At 41.4% G+C, this 24,467-nt stretch overlaps 1 protein-coding gene across 10 annotated transcripts in view; it reads right to left on the minus strand.

Annotated features, from left to right (window-relative positions):
• Window positions 1-4,533: 4,533 nt before the first annotated feature.
• The window catches only part of cd2ap (CD2-associated protein), a 41,943-nt gene continuing 22,009 nt past the window's right edge, over window positions 4,534-24,467 (minus strand). For 9 of the 10 annotated variants that reach the window (XM_023831560.2, XM_023831564.2, XM_023831558.2 and 6 more), the window contains 15 exons: window positions 24,233-24,353; window positions 23,780-23,967; window positions 22,280-22,367; window positions 20,834-20,928; window positions 19,484-19,582; window positions 19,283-19,336; window positions 14,740-14,776; window positions 14,182-14,244; window positions 11,291-11,462; window positions 10,659-10,768; window positions 8,941-9,056; window positions 8,579-8,659; window positions 7,628-7,803; window positions 7,420-7,483; window positions 4,534-6,619 (listed from right to left, as the gene is read on the minus strand). In XM_023831560.2, coding sequence (XP_023687328.1) covers window positions 6,578-6,619; window positions 7,420-7,483; window positions 7,628-7,803; window positions 8,579-8,659; window positions 8,941-9,056; window positions 10,659-10,768; window positions 11,291-11,462; window positions 14,182-14,244; window positions 14,740-14,776; window positions 19,283-19,336; window positions 19,484-19,582; window positions 20,834-20,928; window positions 22,280-22,367; window positions 23,780-23,967; window positions 24,233-24,353 — 1,506 coding nt within the window. In that variant the 3' untranslated portion in view covers window positions 4,534-6,577. The remainder of the gene's footprint in view (window positions 6,620-7,419; window positions 7,484-7,627; window positions 7,804-8,578; window positions 8,660-8,940; window positions 9,057-10,658; window positions 10,769-11,290; window positions 11,463-14,181; window positions 14,245-14,739; window positions 14,777-19,282; window positions 19,337-19,483; window positions 19,583-20,833; window positions 20,929-22,279; window positions 22,368-23,779; window positions 23,968-24,232; window positions 24,354-24,467) is intronic. The other variant, XM_023831557.2, reaches the window with a different exon arrangement.

The raw sequence follows: 24,467 nt of genomic DNA on the forward strand, positions 1-24,467 counted from the left end.
GGTTCAAAATCCCGATCATTGTCACTGCCAGTTCCATGCATTGCACGTTCTTCGTCTGGTTCGTCTAAGGTCCATTCCTCTGGTGGTTTCGGAATAGGAAGACTGTCATCATGTGGCACAGGTCTCATTGCTGAAGGCAGATTAGGGTATTCAATTGACTTTGTTTTTGGCAGAGAAACCAGACATTAGTCAAACGGAAGTAACAGTCCGTCACATGGTCTTCCCGTTCTCGCCATATAATAGGGACAGCAAACGACATTGTCTTTCGAGGGCCTCTGAGTCAGGCTCTCTGACAGACAGCACATGTCGCATGACAAAAGTGAGGCACCTGTGCCTTATCTTGATCACGATTTTACAGCTGAAGTACAGATGATATGCTTTCTTCACAAGAGCAGTCATTGAGCATCTCTGAGGCGCAAATGTATATTCGCTAGAAATATAGCAAAATGTATCACGGCTGTTACGACATTGACGAGACATCGACCGACACCAATTGTCCTGGAAATGTCTATAGTATCTAGTTTACTCGTTACATTGCTACTAAAGCAATGCTATATTCTGAAACAATGCACACACACTATCAGGTCTATATTAAGCCAATGGGCAGCATCTGTGTGTGCAAGCCGCTTTTATAGCCTGCTGAGGCAGTGTCAAGCTGGCTCTGGCCTGCCCAGGCATGTCCAGGCTGCAAACTTCCACAGAAGAGCTTCCAACCTGGCCTGATTCCATCCCTGGACATTCCCAGACTGTACAAAACATTGTTGATAGGTCTCTTGCAGAAACAAAAATTTCTGGACAGAAATATAACAAACAAAACATGACAAAACTGAAGATTTCGACGAAACAGTACGTGATGGGCAAATGTGGATGTGATTTTCGAGATCAGCAGCCAAAAATCTAAAAGGAACATCCAACACTGTTCAAGAAGCAAAGACTTTGTTGTTAAGTGTAATTACTCTATATGTTGGTCATATGCCCACAGCAAGATTGGACTTAGTCAAGTCAAACTTAGTGGGGCTCTGTACAATCCATACAGAGGTAAGAGATGACATTTCCCCAGGTCCACTTCGCAACATAAAGAAAAGGGTTTATATGTGCAAATCACAAGGGAGTGGACAGTGGACAACAAGGGGTGAATATAAGACCACAAATACTATAAGAACCACACATATTGCAAATAAGGACAAGCTAAGTGCACAATACATGATACACAGGATATTTTAATTAAAGCGAAGAAAAATGAATAATGAATGTGTGAGTAAATAACCTGTAAGCATAACAGCAGAAGAGTTAAAGTGGTGAAAAGAGCACATTCTATATATTATTCATTATTAGTAGTATCACACATTGTGGAACACTGCTGCATTCTCCATACTTAAAAAAGTACTGTAGAAGAGCTGAATGGAAAGGATTCATAAGGCAAATATAGGCAAGCAAATGCTAATTGTGCAACTGTTTGATGCTAACATTACACAAATGTGCTAGAAAGTTAGGAAATTAGCATACAGTAAATAAATGCCTCTTTGGTTTTACCTCATTGTCACTCTCCAAACAATTCACCTGCCATTTTTCACCTCCCAGAGAGCAATGTCTACTTAACATCCAGGCCAACTGAGAGCAAGCTAACTGAGCACAATCCCATCTCACACAGACAGATGGAAGTGTTCCCGACCCGGTCCTCAGGCTCCCCAATGCAGTTCACGTTTTTGCTCCCCCCTAACTCCTAGTAGGTGAGAGGAAGCAAAACCATGGACTTTCTGGGGGGTTCCCGAGAACTGGGTTGGAAAACACTGTTTTAAGGTTATACTTTTATATTCTTTCTTGGGTTCCAATTGTTTTTGAACATCTATCTATATTAAGAGATTCTAATAAGGCATTCTTATTTTATGTTATTGCAGTCAAATCATTTTAACATCCAATGAGAAACCAATCAATGACTAATCATTTTTCACCATTTTGGAATTCTTCCAAATTAGTTCAGTAGTCATACCTCTGCAAACAACTTAAATTACCAGTACACTCAGAACATTTCAATTCAAAGTTACAATGGAGCCCTTCAAAATACTGCATGATTTCAGATGCCCATATTGTATATTTTAAACTTGACGCTTTAAAAGTAGACAATATTTTCATACCTCTGATTACTTTCCAAAATACTCAGACACTTAGAAGCCTTTAATGAGCCATTAACGGTTCTAAAATAAAAATACAAAAACAGGGTTTCGGACAGCATTTGTAATCATACTGAGTACTACAGAAGATAACTTTTCCCCACTGAATTATACGTCTACACATAATTACCTCTAAACAAGTGTCGAAGAAAGGAATATATCTTATAGTGATCAAGACACTGAAAACTAAAGTGTACCTAGATCTAAGTCTGGGTCCAGAATCTTAGGAAGAAATTACATTTGCATGCAAGCTTCTGTAGAAAACATCTAACCAGCCACCAGAATAACATCATATTCACATGATCACAGGGTACAGGTGAATAGTTAAAAGAAATCCTGCCAGAGATAACAGGAGTTGCAAAGTCACGAGGTCTCTTCTAGCTGCTGTTTTTTTTCTTTTAGCTGTCTGGTACGCATGGTAGCTTCTAACCATAACGTTACATTAACAGACTCACACCTATAGAGATGCTGATGGAAGACCTGATATTTAAAGATCGATTGGCGAGTTCGCTGACATTCTGCCAACGACTGGCAATGATGACTTCTTACATTTTGAAGAATAATCTACAAAGTCATGACATTCCATTGGTAAAACCACACTCAAGAATTTTGGACCGAAAGCAGAATTAATAAAACTTGCATTATCAGGTCTTTAATGTCTTTAGTTTTTAGATTTTATTTCAAAACTACCTCTGGCTTTTGAGACAGACCATGTTAAATAAGAACCTGAAAAATAACCAGTGGTGTCTGTTACACACAGGCAACAAACAGAAGCTCTTATAAGCCTTTAAACACCCCCCCCCCAGGCACAAACTAGAGTAAACAACAGAAACAATAGGTGGTGTGGATTGAAATTAGAAACCATGGAGGTTTGCACCCAACGGGCATCATTTATTCTGTACCACAGTCTAAATAAGTGAAATAAAATTCTTTTATCCATCTAGTCATTCAAAAAAGGGTTATTGAAACCAGTCGGCTGACTGTTGTAGCTTCTTTAGGCCTCAAAGCTGGGGCCGGGGTGGCATGACATTGGTGATTAGTAAGTTGAAAGCCATCCTTTTGAGAACGGAGGTTTTATGCAAACATTTTTTTCTGTCACATCAGTCAACTCATCATATGGACTTAAATTTTCATATTGGTCAAATCAGGGATCTTGTTTTCACCTTTCTGCAGGTTCAGTGAGTTCCAAAGAAACCCACACATGAGGGAGAAACTCCACACACTGAACCTGGGCTAAAACCCACTTTAAGGCCTAGATCCTCTGTACTGCTTGGGAAAGAGTTAGTAGGTGACCTTTTGTATCGACAGCTCTTGGAATCAGTTTTGATCCAGCCAGCCTTCATTGTCAAAAAATAACATTACACAACAAACTACAGTCATACTTCATAGGAGAAACATCCTATACAATTTCTCTCGTGGCTATGCACCGGGCTCAAAGAGTAACGCAGGATTTACGGCCCAAAGTTAAGAGAACAGACAAATTGACTCTTTGAAAAGGCATAAAGGCAGGAACCAAACATCACATGGTTCTCAATATTATTGGTCAGAGCAGATGAGTGCTCAGTACTAGATACACTTGCAGTTCTTCGACAATTCCAACAAAGCCATTTTTCCTTACAAATTGTCCTGAAGCAATTCACTACCCGCCTTCACTGTTGATCAGTGTCACTGCAGACTGCGCTTTCCTTGTCGTTATTTTATTTTATTAATCGGGAATTTCCATTTTTATTGGTAGCTTGAAATAATTGAGGTTGCCGTGGTTTCTGAATGTAAAAGTGTTGGTCTTTAATCTCCGGTTGCCAATGTGCCTGTAGTGGTGGTCCCAGATCGAATCTGTCAGATATGCTTGAGAGGATCTTAAAGAGACATCGTTTTACCAATAACCACACTTTAGTTCACACCCCCTTTAAAGTGTGTATATCGAATCTGCAACAAGAAAAGCATTCCAAAAGCACAGCCGTTTCTCCTGTTCCCATTAACTTTAAAATATGAAAATGCATATCCTGCCATATCATTGATTCCAATGATTGATTCTGATTCTGCAGAATTGCCTCAAAAAATTCAACTTGCATGGTGCATGTTCTTTTTAATCCAAAAGAGACCCTCCACTCACAGAACAGGTAAACTGGACCACTGGATGTGTGAAAACCAGACTGGATTATGGGGACTTTCAGAATTTGAGCCAATACATACTCACACACATTAGCTGGTAGATAGCTTTCAGATCAGAAAAAAAGCTAAACGACTAATACAAACAACAGGTAGCAGGAGGGTTCAATTTTGGGTATATAAATGTATTAAAAGAAAGCACAAATACATAAAACATAAGTCAATTTACAATAAAAGTTGAAAGTACTCCAGATTAAAAGGTAAGTAAATAAAGCTGATATTTATTCATCTCGATCTCAAGTCATGCAATTTTACAGCATATGTAAACATTGTGAAGACTTAAAATATGAAACAAATTTCACAATTTAAAAAGGAATGTTTTCAGATGAGCCACCAATTTAAAAATTGCAATCTAACCCCCCAGGAATTATAATGGAATTTCTTTTTCAAAGCGTATAGCAGCAAATCCATTCGATGGGGGAAGCTAAGGGCACATCGAAACATCTGGATGACTTTATTGCTTTCAGGGATCAATATGTTTTATAGCCCTTTTAAAGTCAGAGCTGTGAAGATCCACTTGCCCTAATTGTAACGCAATATACACTCTCTCACAGACACAGTCCCAGAGCAAAGATTCGCACAGTTATCTTAATAATAATTCTGGTCCCAATTAAAGTACCTGTGTGACAAAACATTCTGTATTCTAAAACAAAGGGAAAAAAAAAAAGAGAGAAAATTAAATATACAAATTAAAATGACAATTAACACAGGACAACCGGAAACTTAAAGAACAGTAACACACAAAAAAAAATACATACAAGGTGTGTTGAGTTTTAACAGCAGAGAGAAAATCATTTAAAATCATGGAGTGCTATATAGTTTTAGGAGTAACTTGCATAGGTTGGTGCGTCGGGCATTTGGCCTTTGAAAGGATGAAAGGAAATGCTGTATTTTATCTGTACTTTAGTTTGTCTGACCACCAAGGAGCATCCGAATGCTTTCAAACTGCAATTGACTGCAATGAACAGTCACCAGCTTCAAGTAGGAATCTTTTGTTCTTGCTCCCAATTCTTTGGTTTTTGGAGGTGAATTCTCAGGGTTATGGCCTGAGCTGAGGTTTCATTGACACCATCCCACATGCTCCACCATTTCAGTTTCTGCACACTCAAATGTGCAATAATACAGTACCTAACCTAGCCAATTTAAACCACTATTGGCCACCTCCGTCTCTTACTATTCTGACCAACTAAATATGAAATACTATGATTGGGATGTCGGAATTATATATTAAAAAAAGGCCAAGGAATGTTGACTTGGTATATTTTGGGTTGCTGCCATTTGAACACAATCAGGAATTATGCAACATTTCAAAAGGTAACTAGGTTCTCCTACACTTCCGAGAAAGTGAGGAACCCATATGAAGGAAGTCTGCATTTAGAAAAGGTCTCTTCAAATGACTGTTGGCTATACCAGTGTTTCCCATTCCGGTCCTTGGAGTCTCCCAGACAGTCCAATGTGGTCTGTCCAGGAGGGAGTGAAAACGAGGACTGTCTGAGCACCCCGAGGACCGGGTTGGGGAACACTGCGCTATGATGACTACATGATTTAGAGAACATACTACAACTTCACTCTCTTCCTGAAAGAATTTCACATGATATTCCAAAGAAACAAGGTGGAAAATCACCGGACTGTAAAAATATATAGTATAACTCAAAACTTTGATATATCGAGCTCTCAAGAGTAACACTTGAATTTCAACCGGCACAAAAATGTTAACCTGGACAGGAATATTAGGAAAAGAGAAATATCTCCCTTTTGACATAGCAACTAAATATGTCACTGTTAAAGCAATAAGGTCTTATTAAATATTCTTTTAAAGAGGCTTATATATTATATATAGTAATTGCAGCAATAAAATGAATTTTTAAATCAACTATCTGTATTCCATAAAAAGAATAAGAATCCCCCATCCCTTTATATAGATTCAGTAGTATTGGAAGCAATCATTAGACATTCAATTATGAATGCAGACTGCAAATTCAGCACAGTAGTAAATAAGGCCCCGATTATTTGTTGGCAAAAACAAAATAAAAAAAACAAAACAAAAAAACAATATACATCTGTATTTAATTACACCTTTAACTAGAAAACTTTATGTGCAAAAAATGTAATCGTATTTTTTTCTTCTTTTTTTACAAATGTCAGATAAATTGAAAAGTACTAAATGAACCGCCAACAGTATTTTCATCTGTCTGTTAAGGTAATGAGCTGATTGGTGTGGAGAGGTCTGAAGCGTCTCACACAGACTGGACGGTCTTCTTTAGTTTCTCTATCTCCATCTGGAAAGATAAGCATGGCACACACTGAATTTGAGTGGCTCAGACGCCCGGCCGGAGGTGAAGCAGCTCATGTTCATCTTGGCTACCAGCAAACCCACAGATGGAATTTCATAGAATCACTCCCCAGCCAAACATGAACACTAGTGGCCTTCAGGACCTTGAGACCAACAATATCACTGCAGGGGAACTGTGAGTCTGAAATGTTACTGTTACGTTTTGAAAGAAAAGCACTGCACACTATTCCTGTTTTACATGGCTCTCAATAACTTTGATGATGGAAAGAACACAGACCAACAGCAGCCACACCAACAACAGGGTGCCATAGAAATGGATCAGGGGCCAGGGTGTTCCACATTAAAGTAGCCTAAAGTATGGCCAAACTCATACTAGACGTGGTACAATACCCCTTCTGGTCACTTATACTTTACGTTTTCTGTATGCAAAACAGTATACCATCCTTTTTCCCACTGAATACCTCTGTGGGGAAACTTTAGATATGTAGGTATGCACTCTTAAATGCCACAACAGCAGTTGCAGTTACCCATGCCCAAACAGTACTGTTTTGGTAGCAATTATCCGTCTTTTTGACGACTGACAGTGCATCTCATCCCTGTTTTTCCTACTGGGAATTCAGGTAAGGGGTTAGCTGATTGATCATTGTTGACCAAATAGATCTGGTGGTGTGACCCAGCAGTGATCCAAACATACAATTTCATGGTACACTGTCTCCCTCAAACAAGTATCATGACAATTCCGTCCGACAGCACGGAGCACCGAAACCGGAAGCTCCGTCGGCGTACCTGCAAGGTGAGTCGTTTCTGCCTCTCTTCATCAAGGTCATTTTTCAAGTCGTCAAGCTCACGCCTGAGGAAAAACAAACAACTTCTTAATCCAAGTATGAAACAGAGCTAATCATTTTTACGGATGGAGTGATAGACAGGATATTCCAAGTCAGAGATGAAAGATGACAATGTCAATGTTCAAGTGACCATGTGCCACTAATCATACTTTTGCTGGTTCTTCAGAAACTCTACGGTGTGCTGGAGCTCTTTCATCTGTGCACGGAGATCCTCCATCTCAGAGGCCCAGTCCTCAGCGTCCCCTTTGGGCTTTGGGTCAGACGTGAGGCTGCTGCTCGGACTCGGTTTTTGGGCAGGAGATGACGAGGCAATCAGCGGAGATGGCTGAACGCATCCACACAGACAGGAGACACGAGGCCATTAGAATAATTATAGTTCAGCTGTTTCAAGCCCTCCCCAGTATAGACTGTTGTGCTCATGAGGAGTAGACTGCCCACAGGTTCAATGGCAGCTCCACAGTTACTGAATCTCGGATCCAGTTTCCACACAAGTCACCCTGGCTTCCCTAAGCAGCCATACAAACAGTCACACTTCCTCCCTGTAACTGGAGCTACTTAAGCTGGAAACTCACTACTCGTTTTATTTATGCTACAGTTTATAACCAAACTTCTTAATAAGACTCACAACCTCTCACCAACAAGGAAAATAGTTAATGTGGATAAATATTTGGCAAGTTGTAATGAGATGCAATTTAGCTGTTTTTGCAACGTAATTGCACTTGCAGCTTAATATCCAGCTGTATGTAGCTTTCCTCGGGGATTAAAGGTTCAGTGGTCAGCTGATCTTTGTGAAGGAAGACAGCACAGCACAAGAACATCACACCCACTAATGTGCCCGAACAATATGTGAGCCATGTGTGAAAAGCTGACCGAATCCAAACTGATTCGGAGACAATCACAAAGGAACTGTGTGAATATCCAAGCTACTCAAGGTCACACACATGCTTCTCCAGGGGTACTTTCAAACCAATCGAGTCCTATTGCTAAACTGAGAACTTTACTAAACAACAAACTGCACACTATTTAGCAGAACAATGTACACACACACACACACACACACACACACACACACTTACTTCATATAGCAGTTACAACCATACCTTTGTTGTGTCTGTTACCTTTGGCTTAAAATCTTCATCCTCCTGCTTTGCAGGTTTTTCGGCACTTGCCTCTTTATTTGGCTGAAAGAGGAAACACGTGTGAAGAACATGCGAGAAGAGGAACCGGCCTAGAATACGAGTCATGCCTCGGGCGAATAGTGAAGTGTATCACTCCCTAATAAACCTCTTCGCAACAAACACAGAACCGCAGACAATAGCACTACTCATATCAAATGATACTTTGGGTTCAACTTGGAAGAAATATTAATATTGAAACACAGTAAAAATAGGTGTAATACATGGACGTTCTTCAGAAGCACACCGCCAAAGAACAGGAACTGTGTTTTGTATGTGAGACTCACAGAAGAGCTTCCTCCAAAATGTGCTGGAAGCCTCCTTCCAGGCATCTTGGGTCGGCTGGTGGTGGGATGGGTCAGCTTTTCAGAGGTAGAAGGGAGCTCATCAAAGCTCATAAGGTCTAGATTCGGAGGAATTATTAGTGATTATGAAGTGAACGGGAACCAGGTCAGGTGATGAATAACCGACAGCAGAGAAGTCTACGATTTTGCTTGTCCTCTGCTGTTAGAACTCCAGATTAACTTGGTAGTGATTTCAGATTATAAGGTGGTAACAAAGACAGATGAAGTAAAAGGCAACAGTGCATATATTTCATAGTGTCAGTTGTCTGGGATCAACAAGTAATACATCTGAATATTTACACCCAACAAATACTCAACATTTACAACACTATTTACAAACAATGAAATCTCTTGGAAATCGACATAAAGCATAATCCCTAGGCAAACCAAAAACTTGAAACTTATGCTTTACGTTTTCTGTATGCAAAACAGTATACCATGCTTACTTAAGGTGCTACCTGAAACAGGATGTGCAATACACCCTCCAAAAACCAGATGGCACTATCTTTATTTAATTCCTGAAAATGTGCCAAGCACTTGAAGTACATTCAATTGCAGGTGCAGGTTAAAAAGAAAATGGGGACAAGACATTTCTACTACATCACTTAGACTGTTTGTAAGGTTTATATGGTTTGACTGGATCCAACAATTTTAGTCACATTAGTCTGCTGAAATCAATATCCTTTCTCAGAAAGTACTTAAGTAGCAGGGTTCTATTACAACCCACAAGTACCCGATTTTTACTTAATTGTGCAGAGATTGAACATGAAGTGGAAGAATGCAAACATGGAAGTTTCAGATTGATCATTGCAAGTTACTGCACAAAATCTCCCCCAAAGAGGGAAAAAAAAAAATACACCATGCAAAGCAGATCGACACCCTGCCACACCAATCACATCACCCTTCGTTTCATTTTTCAACATCAACATCTCTGAATAACCAATAAGAAAATGTTATCCCTGAAAACAAATGGTCAGAATTACACACCTCCCTGTGTGCCTGACCTTCAGAGGTGCTATCGTTTTAGCACCTTGTCACTCTTCCACCTCTAGGGGTGAGAAGGCTTACCCCTCTTAGCCTCACTTATCGCTAAGCCCAAATGAAGTCAAAAGGGAAAACCAAGACAACCAGAAGACGTGTTTGTCCACTGCAAAGCTAACATTATACATGAATCAGACATGATCACACAGCACTCACAGGACCCACAATAAAATCCTCTTTTCTAATGAAATCCTATCAAATAGCAAAAACCAGCTGTGTCACTTATAAAACTACACACTTCTGACATTGCATTTATCTCTGGCTCTTTTTACAAGCTGCTGAGCAGTTCTGCTTGAAGCAGAGCTTCCTGTTGTGGCGCCTGAAGTCTCTGCAGATCCAAATTCAAACAGAAACAACTTACGACGCAGCAAGAATCCCCACAGCTGTGGGTCGTCGCAGGTGCTTATTCCTAAAACTAGTCCAATGTTTCACACCCCAGACATAAAAAATAAAGGGGTTATGAGGCTTCAGCTGCCCCCACCCTACGCCCCCACCGGCACCAACAACGTCTTCACTTCTAAAGAAAAATGTCTACATAAAACACAAAAAACAAATAACATCTTAGCAGCTAGAACTCAGCACAGCAACCAGAGCCTGAGGAACTGAATGGCTTAAGGTACCCATATCAACTGCTTTTTCTCCCCAGTCGCCGGACAGAGTTCTCAGCTTGCTGGGTAGCACTGTTTCAATTTCGGACCTTGGCCGAGTGGAAGGCATCTCTCCATTGGGCCTGAAAAGGAGAAAGAACATTCAAGACAGAGCCAACATTAGACTTCTGACGGAATACTTTTTCCCCCCCCCGATTCCAGACTTTCAGGATAAATAGACTTTATTGATTCCGGAGAAAACTGCAAGCATTTAAACAAATATGTATAGGTATGGCTTAGGAAGCATGACATATATTCACACAAGTTACAGGAAAAGACAATTAACAAAAAATAGGGTGTGCAGAAATGATATAATACAGACAGTTTATGGTTTGGTGAATGTAGTCAGGAAAGAGACTGTTTGTAGAGTCTGCTAGCAGGTAGCAGTTAAGATCTCAGGTATAGCTCCAAATAAACAGCACAGCACTCGATCACTGAATAAGCTCTCATTTTTTTTTTATTAGTTAATGATTTGTGCAGTGGATACTTCACACACTCTCTGGCATTTCATGCTTGCATAGCTAGCGCTGCGACTCCGAAGACACTGTGGTTTTAGCTCACATGAGAAAACGGGGGAAAATGGGGCGACCACAAGGGGGACTCACTTGGCACCCAGAGGGCTGGGCTGTGGCTTCTCGGGCCGCTTCGGGGGGATGGATCCGGGCTTGAGCAGCGCTGCTGCCGCTGCTGCTTTGTTTGGTGGAGGAGCGGGCTTCTTCGGGGGGACCACTGGGGCTGTGGGTTTGAGGGATAGTCGGAGATCCAGCACTGGCTTCTCTAATTTGGGGTGAGGAAGTAGGAGAAAGATTCAAATATTACTGTAGAGTTACTCCATACAAATTCAAGCATGTTAAAGGAACCTACATTCTATGCATGTTGGATTTTTAATTTTATTTCTCTTTAGGTAGGTTATATTGGGCCCAAGTGGGTGTGACAAAGTACATAAATGAAAATACTATACAGGCATTGATAAACAGATGGACGAATGGGACTACTGACTATTGGACTAATGGTTTTCCCAAGTCCAACCACTGATCTTAGGTTTCTCCAAAAGCAAAGCCTCCTCTGGTCTTGTACAGAGCATCAGCATTCTCCACTTCTGCTTTGAGAAAGTACCAAGTATAGGACTTGAGGGTGTTGGTTTTCCACTGTAATGGCACCGAATGAGATCACGAGACGAGGCGGGGTACTTTTGGGCTGAATTTGAAAAACAGCTACAGTGTATTACAGGGCTAGACAATGTACGATAATACCAACATTGCATGTTCTGCACATTCAATTCTTAATCTAGCTGACTAGCGATGCAAGATCAGTCTTACTTTCAATTCTGTACAGACATTATAGCGAAACAAACTCCCTGCTCTAAAACATTTTTATTGTCACGGAAAAAAAAAACTTAGTTATTGCGTAGCATGTTTCAAAGGCAGGCTACCCCAGCTGGTATGGTACTTTTGGTACTGGTACTTGACCACAAGTCAGTGGAAAAGGGAAAGTACCAGAACTATGGTATTTGTTGGGATGGAAACACCTCTTGGATAACTGCACCACCTCCACATCCTCTCCCTGAATGAGGCCACAAGCTCGTTATATGTTAGTCATGCTTCTTAAGGCTGGTTCATACTTCTCCACACAAGCGCGACACTCGTGTATCCACTCTGCATACGCATACACGGAAACGTTCATAGTTCTCTGGTCAAGTTGCATACTTTGCATATGCGCACAACATCGTTGTATTTATGTTTTTTTATTAATAATATAAATTATTCTGATATTCCCTGCACACGTACCAAAGCAGTGATGTTTGTGTCAGTGTCTCAGTGTTTTATAGTGAGCCAGCTCACAGGGTTGTCAACGTTGCTTAGCTGGCTGGCGTGAGATTTTCAATTCCATGTCTGCACACACTTACACACGTATTTACATGTACGTAACAGTTTTATTACCTTGTAAATAGTCTGTAAGGTTTGGAAATTGCCCCAACGCTTGCCAAAAGAATCCATGTTGGTATTTAAAGTGGATGCTAGCAAAGCGATCATGTGCAGTGTGCCTGCGTACACCTCTGCATGGACACAAATTTTGGGTACAGCCGGCGTTCATCCGCTGAGGCACACAATGATGTGTCTGCTCAAATGTTTATGACACGTTTGACGTCCACTCGTATGTGTGCAGAAGTACAAACCAGCCTTTAGCTTAATCAATCCAAATTCATACACGACTAGCATACTGACATCACGTTATATGGGTACCTGTGTATACCAGGGCAATAAAGTTGACCTAATGTGAACTTAATTGAACTGAATTGCTTCATATAACAAAATAGCAGTAAATTATAAAATGAAGTTCCATAGGCCCCTATGGAAATAAATACTGCTACCCAGGGCTTTAGATAACAGTATGAATCGGTAAAGATGCTGGCTTTTCGGTACTACAAGGATTATCAAATTGTGGGCTTAAGTAAACCTGCCTATAGTATCAAAAAGTCACAGCAAATAGATAGGTCTTTATGAAAAGAAAACAAGCCAGGATTGGGGGCAATTTCCCTGCACAGAACTTCGTTCTACACAAACACCAGCATCTGCTTGTTGTGCCTTTTAAGCCAACCAAACAAACCGACAAATGCCTGCAATCGCAGCAAGAACCCTCCCACAACTGTGTAACGGATGGAAACTAGGGCAGGTGGAAACCTTGCACGATGTATTCAGCGCATGCACTTTCCTGTGAAGTGTCAGTTTCTGTATCTCAGCATCAAAGTCACACGGCTGTGACAGCCATGTGGGACTTACATCACAAATCAGTCACACACACACACTTGTTTTCATATATGCATAGTTGGGGACCATCCATTCATTTCTATGGGCAAAACTCTAACCCCAGCAATGATGACCTTAACCACTACTCAGCCCAAACTTAGCAAAATACAAGTATTTTGACATGTTTATTTTTTTGATTGCAAGGGCAGATTTTTTTGGGGAAAAAATGTTCCAACAGCAGCAAAAAAACCACCTCATGAACATGAGAGCTCTATGCAGACTAAGGGCACAAGTTTAAAGCGGTGACAAATATCTTATGAAAGGTCCAAAAATACAGTGAAAACCAAGGAACCCTACACTATTGCTCATCTTACCCTGCAAAAAATAAAAATAGAGATATGTCTGAGATACTACATGTGGAAAGTGGAAAATGGAACAGGAAAGATTGGAGAAAGCCCCCAACTGACCATCTCAACACAACAGCAGCACCTACGTCTTTGTGTACAGCGATGGCTCGCTGATGAGTTAGGTCAGCTGACCCCTCTGTGCTAAGAGTCACCCAAAGGGCTACCAGTCAAAACCACTCAGTCACACCGGATGAAAATGTAATCGTTTAAAACAGGCCGCCCAAAAGCTCCTTATATGTCTTGCAAGTAATTCTCAGGCACAGATTTATAAACAGGGATACTGGTACAGATTGATCTGAGCAGAAGGAGGAATTCAGGAAGCGTGCAACAAATGCTTCTTACCTTTGTCTTCCAGCTTAGGTTGAAGTGGCTTCTTGTCAGCACTGGGGACCTCCGGCTTCAGGCCTATAAGTCGAAACATTCCCGTTAGGTGGCTCCCCCCGCCTTGTCTGCTCTCCTACTCCACAGGTGCTTTCAAAGAGACTACGGCCAGACAGTCGTCTTGCTTCCGTGCGGCTTGCGGGTAATAAGCCGTCGCACTTCCTGTAACGGGCATGCTGCTCCACTAACCGGTCTGCATGTGTGCACGTGTGCGTTTGCAAAACGATGTTCCTCTGCTACTCCTCACGCTTACTTGTTTTTCCCCCACCATCACAGACATTTAAGCTCTCAAAGCTAAAATCACAGGCTACCCTGTTTCTCAGAATATAAAAACCTTTCTCCCTCTGGGTCACTGGGGATACTGCCTTTAGTCTAATGAAATTACTAAAAGGATTTTGTAAATTTACTTTTGTAAATGTTTAGCTTGCAAAAGTACATTCATGTCTGAGATCTTCACCACTGGCTTTCCAGCTCTGCACATCCCCAGAATTCTAAGCAATCAAGCCGCAGCTGACATACCCAAGGTTTTTGATGGTGGTGGCGGCTTTTTGGGTTTCTGAAATGAAGAGAGGAAAAAAAAAAGGTTAAAGCTTTAGACCAGGGGTCTCAAACTCCAGTCCTGGGGGGCCGGAGCCCTGTGTAGCTCAGTTCTTTCCCTCTTCCACCACAAATGATTCAGCTCAGGAGTTGTGTGGTAATTAGCACAAGGAGTTTAATCAGGTGTGTTAAATGAGGGTAAACCAAAAACTGTGCAGGGTTCCAACCCCCAGGACTGGAGTTTGAGACCCCTGCTTTAGACTGACACCATTCCAAACACTCTTCTTGACACTTGTGATGGGTGCCATACAACAGACACCTGGAACCAACATATTCCCTCATTACACAGAAAAAGGTTCCAGGTTATGTACAATCACAAACTTCTTACTGCTGGTGTATCAAAGAAAACAGCACCCGCTTAAATTCTTTACCATAGCTGGAGGAAAGGAAGATTAAAACAGCAGAATTGGAGAGCAAAACAGTGCACAAATCACACAATAACATGTTGCTCATGCTTTGTTAGGAGAACATAATGATTTAATGACCTTTGACATTCTGGTCATCTGAAGAACAGAAACAGATTTGAAATTGAGTGAGAGAAACCCTGCACGGTTACAAGACTCTCATTAGCACAAACACCACAAATCAATTATTAACCAGGGTATCTATTCCTCCCCAGGCTCAATCAGCAGGATTAACGAATAGAAAAAGCACTGCAACCAACAGGGGGCTAAACGTGATTAAAGAAATTTGTGTCTTATAAACTTCAGCTCTCTAAACACTGTTTCAAAAGACCAGCGAGCAAGAACAAATTACTTGATTATAACCTGAAACTCACTCACTCTATCTCACACACACCAAGCTTTAAGCACCAGAGAAGCACACATCCAACCAGCACTGCTAGCTTATCTAACCTAGCACAGTGGCGACAAAAACAGCCCTAAATGGAGATAAACCACAGTGTTCACAATCGTAAAAAAGAAATGATCTTCAGTCGTGCAAGAGTCAAAGGCAGAAGATGAAATAAATATCAGCAGCACATTTTACTTCCAGTTATCTGAAGTTGGATCAGCTGAACTTTGTGGTTGGAGCCTTTGGTGAGCTTTAAAAGCCCCCAGACATTGTGTGAGGCTTCAGAAGTCAAGGCACATTTCAGAGTGATTAGAAAGGATGCAATGATCAGGAGGCTTTAAGAATGCTACAGGTCCTTAAATTCCACCAATTCTAGGTCCGGCACTGAAAGGGAACCGAACTGTGATTTTTTTTTATTCCTGTGAACTGCTACTGCGCTACTGGAATGCAGTGAAATCTTGGCAATGTCTTCAGATGCTGGGAGAACCATATTTAAAATGCACTTCCACACACCATCTGCAAGGCGAGTTTCTCTCATGGTATAACCCAGGCCTGCAGCAGTGGCAGCACAATGACACTTAAGTACCCTGTCAGTTCTTCAGTAGCGCAGAACTCTAATTTATTAAGCACCATATCTATTCCTCTAAAAACCACCACACTGGATTAATAATTGAAAAAAGCACTGCAACCAATAGAACACTTAATATGATTAAGTCAGTTAGTGTCTTTACCTGTTCAAACAGTTCTTCCATACTTGAGGTTAGCTTTTAAACAAAATAATAAAATATAAAAAAAGTCAACCACCTCGAAATCCAGGGAGTAAAAACAAACTCACACACCCACAAACTTTCACTTTCTAAATCACTTATTTGTGTTTTTCCTGGATCGATGCCATTGTGGGGGCTACACAGTCCTGAATCACAAACCATTTACAGGAAAATCTTGTTAAAAGTAGTAGTTTTCATGTGAGCTAATCAGTACTAACCAGACAGTTAATCACCCACCCCGTGACTCCATGCCCCCCCCCCCCACCCCACCCCAGAAGACGTCTTCAACACATTTTATGTTTTAATAAGTTTCCTGTGCTTCCATCCTTTAAATACAGACTACAGCTGCAGAGGAGGGAAAAAAATAAAAAAAACTTATAAAGTTATCAATGTAGGAATCTTAATGTATCCGTATCTCCCTGGAGTCGGTATTTTATATTCCTCAGTGGTAATAAGCTTTCCAACAGCAGCCACACCAGCACACAAAACCAGTTACCCATTTCAATATCGACTGGTAGAACTAGTAAACAAAGACATCTGATAGAATTGCAATGATTGTGGGAAACTCCTTTTTAAAAGGTTTTTGAATTTTTAAAACATTTAACTGACGAAGGTAAAAGTGAGTGAATGAGTCCCACAGCGGGGAAATTGCTGCCTTCCAGTCACACATTCAACTGCGTTACGCGTTTCACGCTAGTACTACAAGGGGCAGAGAGCTCCTGTAGGATCCAATGCTAATTCACCCCTTTATATTACATGTGCCAGATACTGAAAAATTAAAATGCCATCCACCGTAGAGACATCACTAACAAATAAAGTATATACAGTTGTACACGCTCAAAGAAATTAGAATATTAAATATACAATTAAACTGCAGGGCTAGCCTATCATTGCACAGTAGCCTAACCCAATTGTGTGCAACAGATCGTAAAAAGTGAAACCTGTAATGTTAGCCTAGTACTGTCATAAGTGAGGAAGATGAGGGGACATTAACAGAACACTATTTAGCCATTCAGAGGACAGGAACGCCAGCCAACAGCCAGTATCTTATTCTCAGTCGCTCACCATCCCGTGATCCCACAGTACATGCAAGTCTACAGAAATCAGCAACAGCAACGACAGCTGTCGAAATTGTGGAGTGAAATTAAAATACCAAATCATTGGCACCAGACAGCCAGCATATGCCAATATACATGAAATAGCTTAACACAAATGACATTGCGCAGTAAAATGCTACCTTTGTTTTAGAACTGTGTCTAATGTTAACATTGTTGAATCTGTCTGATCTGTTTTTGAATTTAGCTAATAGTAGCACTTTTCAGGTGTTCAGGAGTTACTATATATCACTGCATTCCTCTTACGGTTCATATATTATTTCACTAGTTTTTTGCTGACTAGTTTCAGCCATTCTGGGTAGCTGAATTAATTCAAGGAAGTCTGCCTCTAGTGGCAGATCCCTCATTCTACATTACGTGACAAATGCCATTTAGCTAATAGTAGCCTACACAAATCTTCAATAAAGATGGATTCCTGCAACAATCATGCAAATATTATTTAAAAATTCGAATTTTATTTGCACAACGAAGTTCGACCTCCCAAGCCTAGTGTGCATTGACACCTATTGGCACCCCAGGGAAAAAACTCAAATATCAGTCTACAGCTAATATTCTCTTGGCAATGTCAGCTGTTTTGCAGCTGAATCTCAAAATAAACAAGACGTCAAACTGCATGGACTTCACAAGGTAAACTGCTCAACCAATGCTGAAAACTTTTGCTAAAACTTAAAATAACACTGAATCAGTGCAATGCCTGGTGCAAGTTAGATTCTGAATAAATCAGGGTAACTCCGGAGACAAGCTACAGCTTATTAAATACATATTTTGACAAATATAAAAAATGGAAATCTACATCAATTGTCTGGGGAAGACCTGTCCTGCAGTGAAATGTGTGCTCTTTTGTTTAAGAAATTCCAAGATACAAAAAAAAAAGTTAAAAAATTTCTCAGATGCTTGCATCCAAAGTGGCATGCAGCTGAGAAAACGGGGTCAGCCACTCTCAAAAGAAACTGGGGTTAAGGGCCTCACTCAAGGGGCCTGTTGTATGATTCCAGCTATGCACGTTGACAACGCTGTTAGTAACTATGCTTTGGGGAAACATAGCCCAGTTCAACCAAGGTTGGCAAATTCTGCCTGCACTGCTCTTCAATGAACACTTTAGCAAAGCCAGGTCTTCCTAACTGCGGAGATCTGAGTTTGATCTCTGCTGACACTCATTAGTCTCTGTGGACTGGGAGGGCCAGAGGGGACACAATCAGTCTACGCCGGAATAGACAGACTACTCCACTAGGCTCTCCATCTCTGCGCTGCAGCATCTACTGTCAAGAGCCTAGAGGTCAGGGGGTGGAGTCAAGCGAACGTGATGTCACAGCATTCGATGCAGTACATAGTATGCAGAGTGGAATGCAACGAGTGGCTTACACCGCACTATTCGGAAGTGCGCATCTTAGTCGGTATCGGGGGCAAAAAACAGGTGCTCATACTGCTTCAGATTGAGAGTTATCATAGCAGTGCTACTCTCTCATATTCATAGTTATGCCAAACCCATAGTTTTTCCCATTCAGATCTGAAAATTCGACAAACTGGATTGGCTTCACCTCTAGGGGCAGCCTCTCTCACATCAGCCCAGCCACGAAATGTAACAGTGATGGAATCACATGGGCGGCCACTTTTCCCATTGGTTGAAAATGAAGCGGTTCATTACTGATGCATTCAGTTAAATATGTAAATGCATCAGGAAACAAGACTTCACCTAACTTGTGACTAATAACTAATCACTAGTCATGTGTTGCTTAGTGAACAGGAGTTCTGAAGCAGGACCTTCCACAGGCTGTCGGAAGACAGACTTACCTCTTCAGAATCTTGTTTAGAAGACAATTTAAATGACCCCTTGGAAACCACTCCCTGTTAAAGGAAAACCAGGAATGTAATTCCTTAATTTGTAATTACATATCATAAGTAATAACACTGTGTAATATAAGCAGCTTAAAATGACATCAGCTACATATTAGTCTGGGAAAGTTCCCATATCAAGGGCTATAGTGACCTCACCTCTTTGTCAGAGTCCGAAATCACAGTCACGAAGTTGTCAGGAAAGACCCCCTCTTTGCCATTTATCTCGCCTTTCCACCAGCCAGGTTCTCCAGTGTCCTGAAAGGAAAGACTCATTTGCCATTTGGTTGCATTTAAGGGTGAAAAATAAACAACACTACTCCTTGTATGGAGAGTACCTCATCTAGTGACCGTTTGCAAATACGATGATAAAAAAAATAAAATAAAATCATCTTCCGACCAATGCGCACGTTTTGGGCAAATTTTGTACGGCAGACAAGGCACACCAGAGAGACAGAGAGAGAGAGACAGAGAGTGAGAGAGAGATCTTTGAAGTAGAATGTACAAAATGTCCACTTCCTGAAGAAACTGAATGGAAGGCTGAAGTCCTAAGCATAGTTGCGGTCACAGTTTAGTGACATTCATAATTTCCACTTAATCTGGTCATTGGAATTGAACTAGGTCGTTAAATGAGTGGTTGTTTTAGTAATTTTCTGCATACAAGCAGCTGCTATTTATAACCACTAGATGGTGCACATGCTTTTCTAATGTTTCACAACTCGGCAAAATCAGTTTATTTCCCAACCAGAATAAGCAATTAACTGGATGGTTGCATTTAATCATTTATAAACTTGTTGTGAAGCTACAGCTTTTATTAGGCGCACCGCTTTGAGCAATTGCACAAAAATTCAAGTGCACAGGTTCGAATGATCAAGAGAAACAAACACCTATGAGTCCCAGTCATTTGCATGCTGCAGAATGCTGTGGGTGCAACTCCTCCCTCAGGCACACCGAAAATAAATATAACCTAAAGATTTACACTCTCCCCAAAGCTCAGATACGAGAGAAAGAAGGAGCAACAAACGCTTTTACTGGTTAGCCGTCACTAGGGTTCTGCACGTTCTATGCAAGTTCTATGCATGAAAAGTAAGAAAAAGCAACTGGCAAAACACCATTGGGTCACCCACCCCCCCTACGCCCTTATCCCTCCAATAGTAACATCTGCTCAGGAATGTGGTACCTCCAGACACGACAGGCAGTAAGCACAGCGCAACACGCTACCCCAATGTCTGCCACCAACGCAGAGCACAAGCCAGGGATTGCCACCGATGTACTCAAAAGCTTAGCATATAAAAGGCAATATCTACGTTCAGAACAAAGCACTCGAACCATTAGGCCAGCAAGAAACTAACTGGCTCACACGTCCTCTTTTGTGCAATACTACAATCTACTTTGGTAGCTATCGTTCTGAAGAGCAGCTGCTGCCAGAGAAATCTGAATAAGCGAAGACGGACATAGAGAAATTATATGGTTTCGGAAAGACTAAGAAAGAGAGGTGGTTAAACGTACCTTACTGAGGATGCAGATGATGTCGCCTTCCTTCAGATTCAGCTCATCCTCGTTGGTGGCACCGAAGGGGAATGTGACCTTGCAGTACTCTTTCACTTGGGACAAATGGATAAAAATAGGCATCAACAGCAGGTCCCCATGAGAGATCAGCTAAACTAGCTTTTATACCAGCAAGCCAAGTGCTCACACTGTCACGTTTCATTTCCTTCATTCAGCCAAAGTGGGAGAAAATGCTGCTTATGGGCAGAGAATAAGTTAGTTTTATCGAATGTATTGAAGATGTCGAAAATGGGACCCTACTTCACGAAAACACTCAGCAACAGCTATTTACACTGGGCTCATGTCAACAGGAGGATGCTACGGTATCACATTCTGTTTTCAGCTGCACCAATATCATCAGAGTAAATAAATCACCTTACTCTGTGACCCACAGGTACACTCGAAGAGTGACATCACCTAACACACCCAGCACGTGGCGGGAGATATGACAATTTTATCATGACCGGTTGCACTTGTGTCCACGATAAGCGTTTCAGAATTAATCGCATGTATAGTGATACAGCAGCGCTTAACAGCATTATTATGATGACTATCATCTGTCACACGATGCCTGCATATTCAGAGGCTACAACAGCAATACAGCACAAACAGATCACTGCAAAACAAAGCAATTTCAGCATGCACATCTTAGTGCTGTCTACATCTGTCACTTTGTCAGTTATCCGTCTCAGTGGAACTCAACTTGGTGACTAGACCTTGAGCTAAAAACCCAAATCATCTTTTATAAATGGTTAAGATAATTTGCATAATTTCAATTTATCTGGTATGCAATAAAAAAAGTGATCTATTTTGTGATGTGGCCTATTGCCCATCCCTACCTAGTACCAAACAATTCTGATTCTAAAGGCTTGCAGATAACAGTTATATCAGTCCATTACTACAACTAAGTTAACAGCATTTCCCTCAAGGTAGGCACTCGTATTCAACACTCTTTGAAAGCCCATCTTCAGTGCGTTACCATTTCCACAATTGACGTCACTTACAAAATACAGGTAGGACAAGGATATTCTGGCACATTGAGGCGGCAACAATTGAACTAGGATCACACCTAGTGCCAAGTCATTCAATGGCATGCATAGTAGTTGGCAAGCCCTACTGCCTGAGTAAATCCTTTTGCAAACACGCACTCGGGAGTCCAGACGCAGTCATGAAACCAGACAGTGAAGTTTGCCTTGAATCATGGCTGTAAAAAAGTTGAACATCAGGGGTGAACTAAGATATTGACCTAGTCTATGTGCTAAAGAAATGTCACACCTTTGTAAAACCAGTAGCACACAGTGCATAACATTAACACATCTTACCAGACTGTGGCTTAAGTGTCATTTAAAATCTCATGGGGACCTTAAAGTCAGTAAACAGGCAGCACGCTGTCTTGCCTGTACTTACCTTTGATTTTGCTGTCTCCATCTGCTTTAACGGAGTCTGTCATGTTCAAATGTGTAGGCTTTGCAGCAGATGGCAGTGATGGCAGTGGCTAAAATGAAGCAAAACCACATGATGGATTTACTGGCGTGACTGGGCTGTGGGAGGTGGGCGACCGGCGGAGACGAGATGGTAGAATAAGAGGAGCATAGATGACGCAGGTGTAGTGCTGGTTTATGGGTAATGACTTTTACAAAAATGTGGGGGATTCAAGCCCAAGAACCTCAGAGAAAAGTTCTCCTCGGGGCTTACCTTCAAAATACTCAGCTGGACAAATACAGAAATGAAGGTAACAAAATTGCCAAACAGGTTAATGTTACATGGGTTTAAATGATTTGGCACAGTACACTGCCAGGCCAATGCATGATATGTAGGTGGAACTAATGCATGGTACACAAACAGCTCAGTATGGCCACTGGTAAGCAGTCCAAAGACCAGAACAGTTAGTATGCAAGTCATGTATCAGAAAGAATGGGTTGGGTGACATTGAGCTTTCATGTGAAAAGAACGGGTCCCGCAATCATGAACAAATGGCACACCACCACAAACTTATGGACCGGCTACATGTCACATGAAGCCAGCTACATGAGCTTGGAGAATGGGCTTTTTGTTGCTGCAGTGAAAAGGGAGAAAGAAAGAGAGGTTTTAAAGGGTTAGCTACAAATGAGACTAGCTTTTGATCCTTAAAAAAAAGCCTATAATGAAGGAAGAGGGAAAGAAAAAACTGGTCAGACTGCAGGCATGACCTCACCCAGGTGTAACCCACGTTACTTTTCAGTCCACAGAAACCAGCCAATGAAGTGTTTTAAAAATAATATGTCCAAATCCTGCCAGGCAGACAGCCTTAATTTTAGAAACCACATTATGAGCCAATTCCAGATACCAAATTTCTACATCATGCCTCCATTATACGTGTTTTTATTACATTTTCCATTCCATCAGGACTAAGACAGTCAAACTGCTTGAAAGCTTCACCCCAACAACAATCTATGATCCAACACCTTTTTTCAGAAAGTGTTGATTGTGAAACCTATTAACACGTCTGTTACACCTATAATTATTCTGACACACATCAGAGACCGACACGAGGTGTGCAATTAAAACTGGGCGTCTAACAATACACCTCTTCAAAGTCAAAATTGTTTAGTATGCAGAGATGGAAATACTAATGTCTAATTGTTTTATCATGCCATTGTCACAAACCAAATGTTAGTAAAACCACTTTTCGGTCGAAGAAAATATGGACTAAAACTTGACATTTAAGCGCTGTGAGTAAATTCAAGTTGTGAAATCTGTCACAGAGCCCTTAAGGGCTATTCCTCTGCTCAATATAATGCAGCGAACACTTCTAACAACACGCCATGTACTGGCCTTGCGGTATATAGTATTTGAAAAATGAATCTGACGGCCACTGTGAATTTGTTCACAGCTACAAACCTCCAGCGCACATGGCAGTTTACTCACTTTCTCTGCTTTCTTCTCTTCCGCGTCCGAGTTGGACAGACGAACTTTCAGCTTCACGGAACCTTCACGAAATATATCCCCGAAGCCGACGCCCCGGACCTTCTTCGGCTGCGCGGAGACGCCGTTGCCGGTGCCCTGGGAGGTTGGCGTGGTGGAGGGGGCAGCCGTGCTGTCCTTCGCCGCGCCGTCTGCGAGAAACCAAGCGTGTGAACACACATAGACAGACGACCAAGACCTAGAAACTCACGGATACAGAACCCAGGGCGCGATTTAGCCGAATGGCTCTTGCAGGGACTTGCACAGACATAGCCGATAAAATTTGGTAGGAATGCGGAGAACAGCGAGTAAATATGAGAGTTCCTCATGCCGTCAGCGGGGTAAGACATCTCAGGACACTCCAACCACACGTTCACGGAGACAGGAAAGCTTCTTCGGTGTTTTTCCTTTCTTCACCTGATTCATCTGTTGAGTGGTTTGCCTCCGAGTCTTCGGTCACTTCAACTTCTTTCACAAAGTTTGATGGGAAGAGGCCAGATTTTCCATTCATCGTTCCACTCCACCAGCCCTCCTCGACCTATGCAACAAAGACAATGAGGGTTTTCGCTGAACTAATGTAACTCACACAGTCAATCTATGGTTTAGAGAATAACATAGTCGAACCTTTATAAAGGCAGCTGAGCAGACACTT

Source organism: Paramormyrops kingsleyae, chromosome 19 (genome assembly GCF_048594095.1).
Source record: "Paramormyrops kingsleyae isolate MSU_618 chromosome 19, PKINGS_0.4, whole genome shotgun sequence".
NCBI classification, from domain to species: Eukaryota; Metazoa; Chordata; class Actinopteri; order Osteoglossiformes; family Mormyridae; genus Paramormyrops; species Paramormyrops kingsleyae.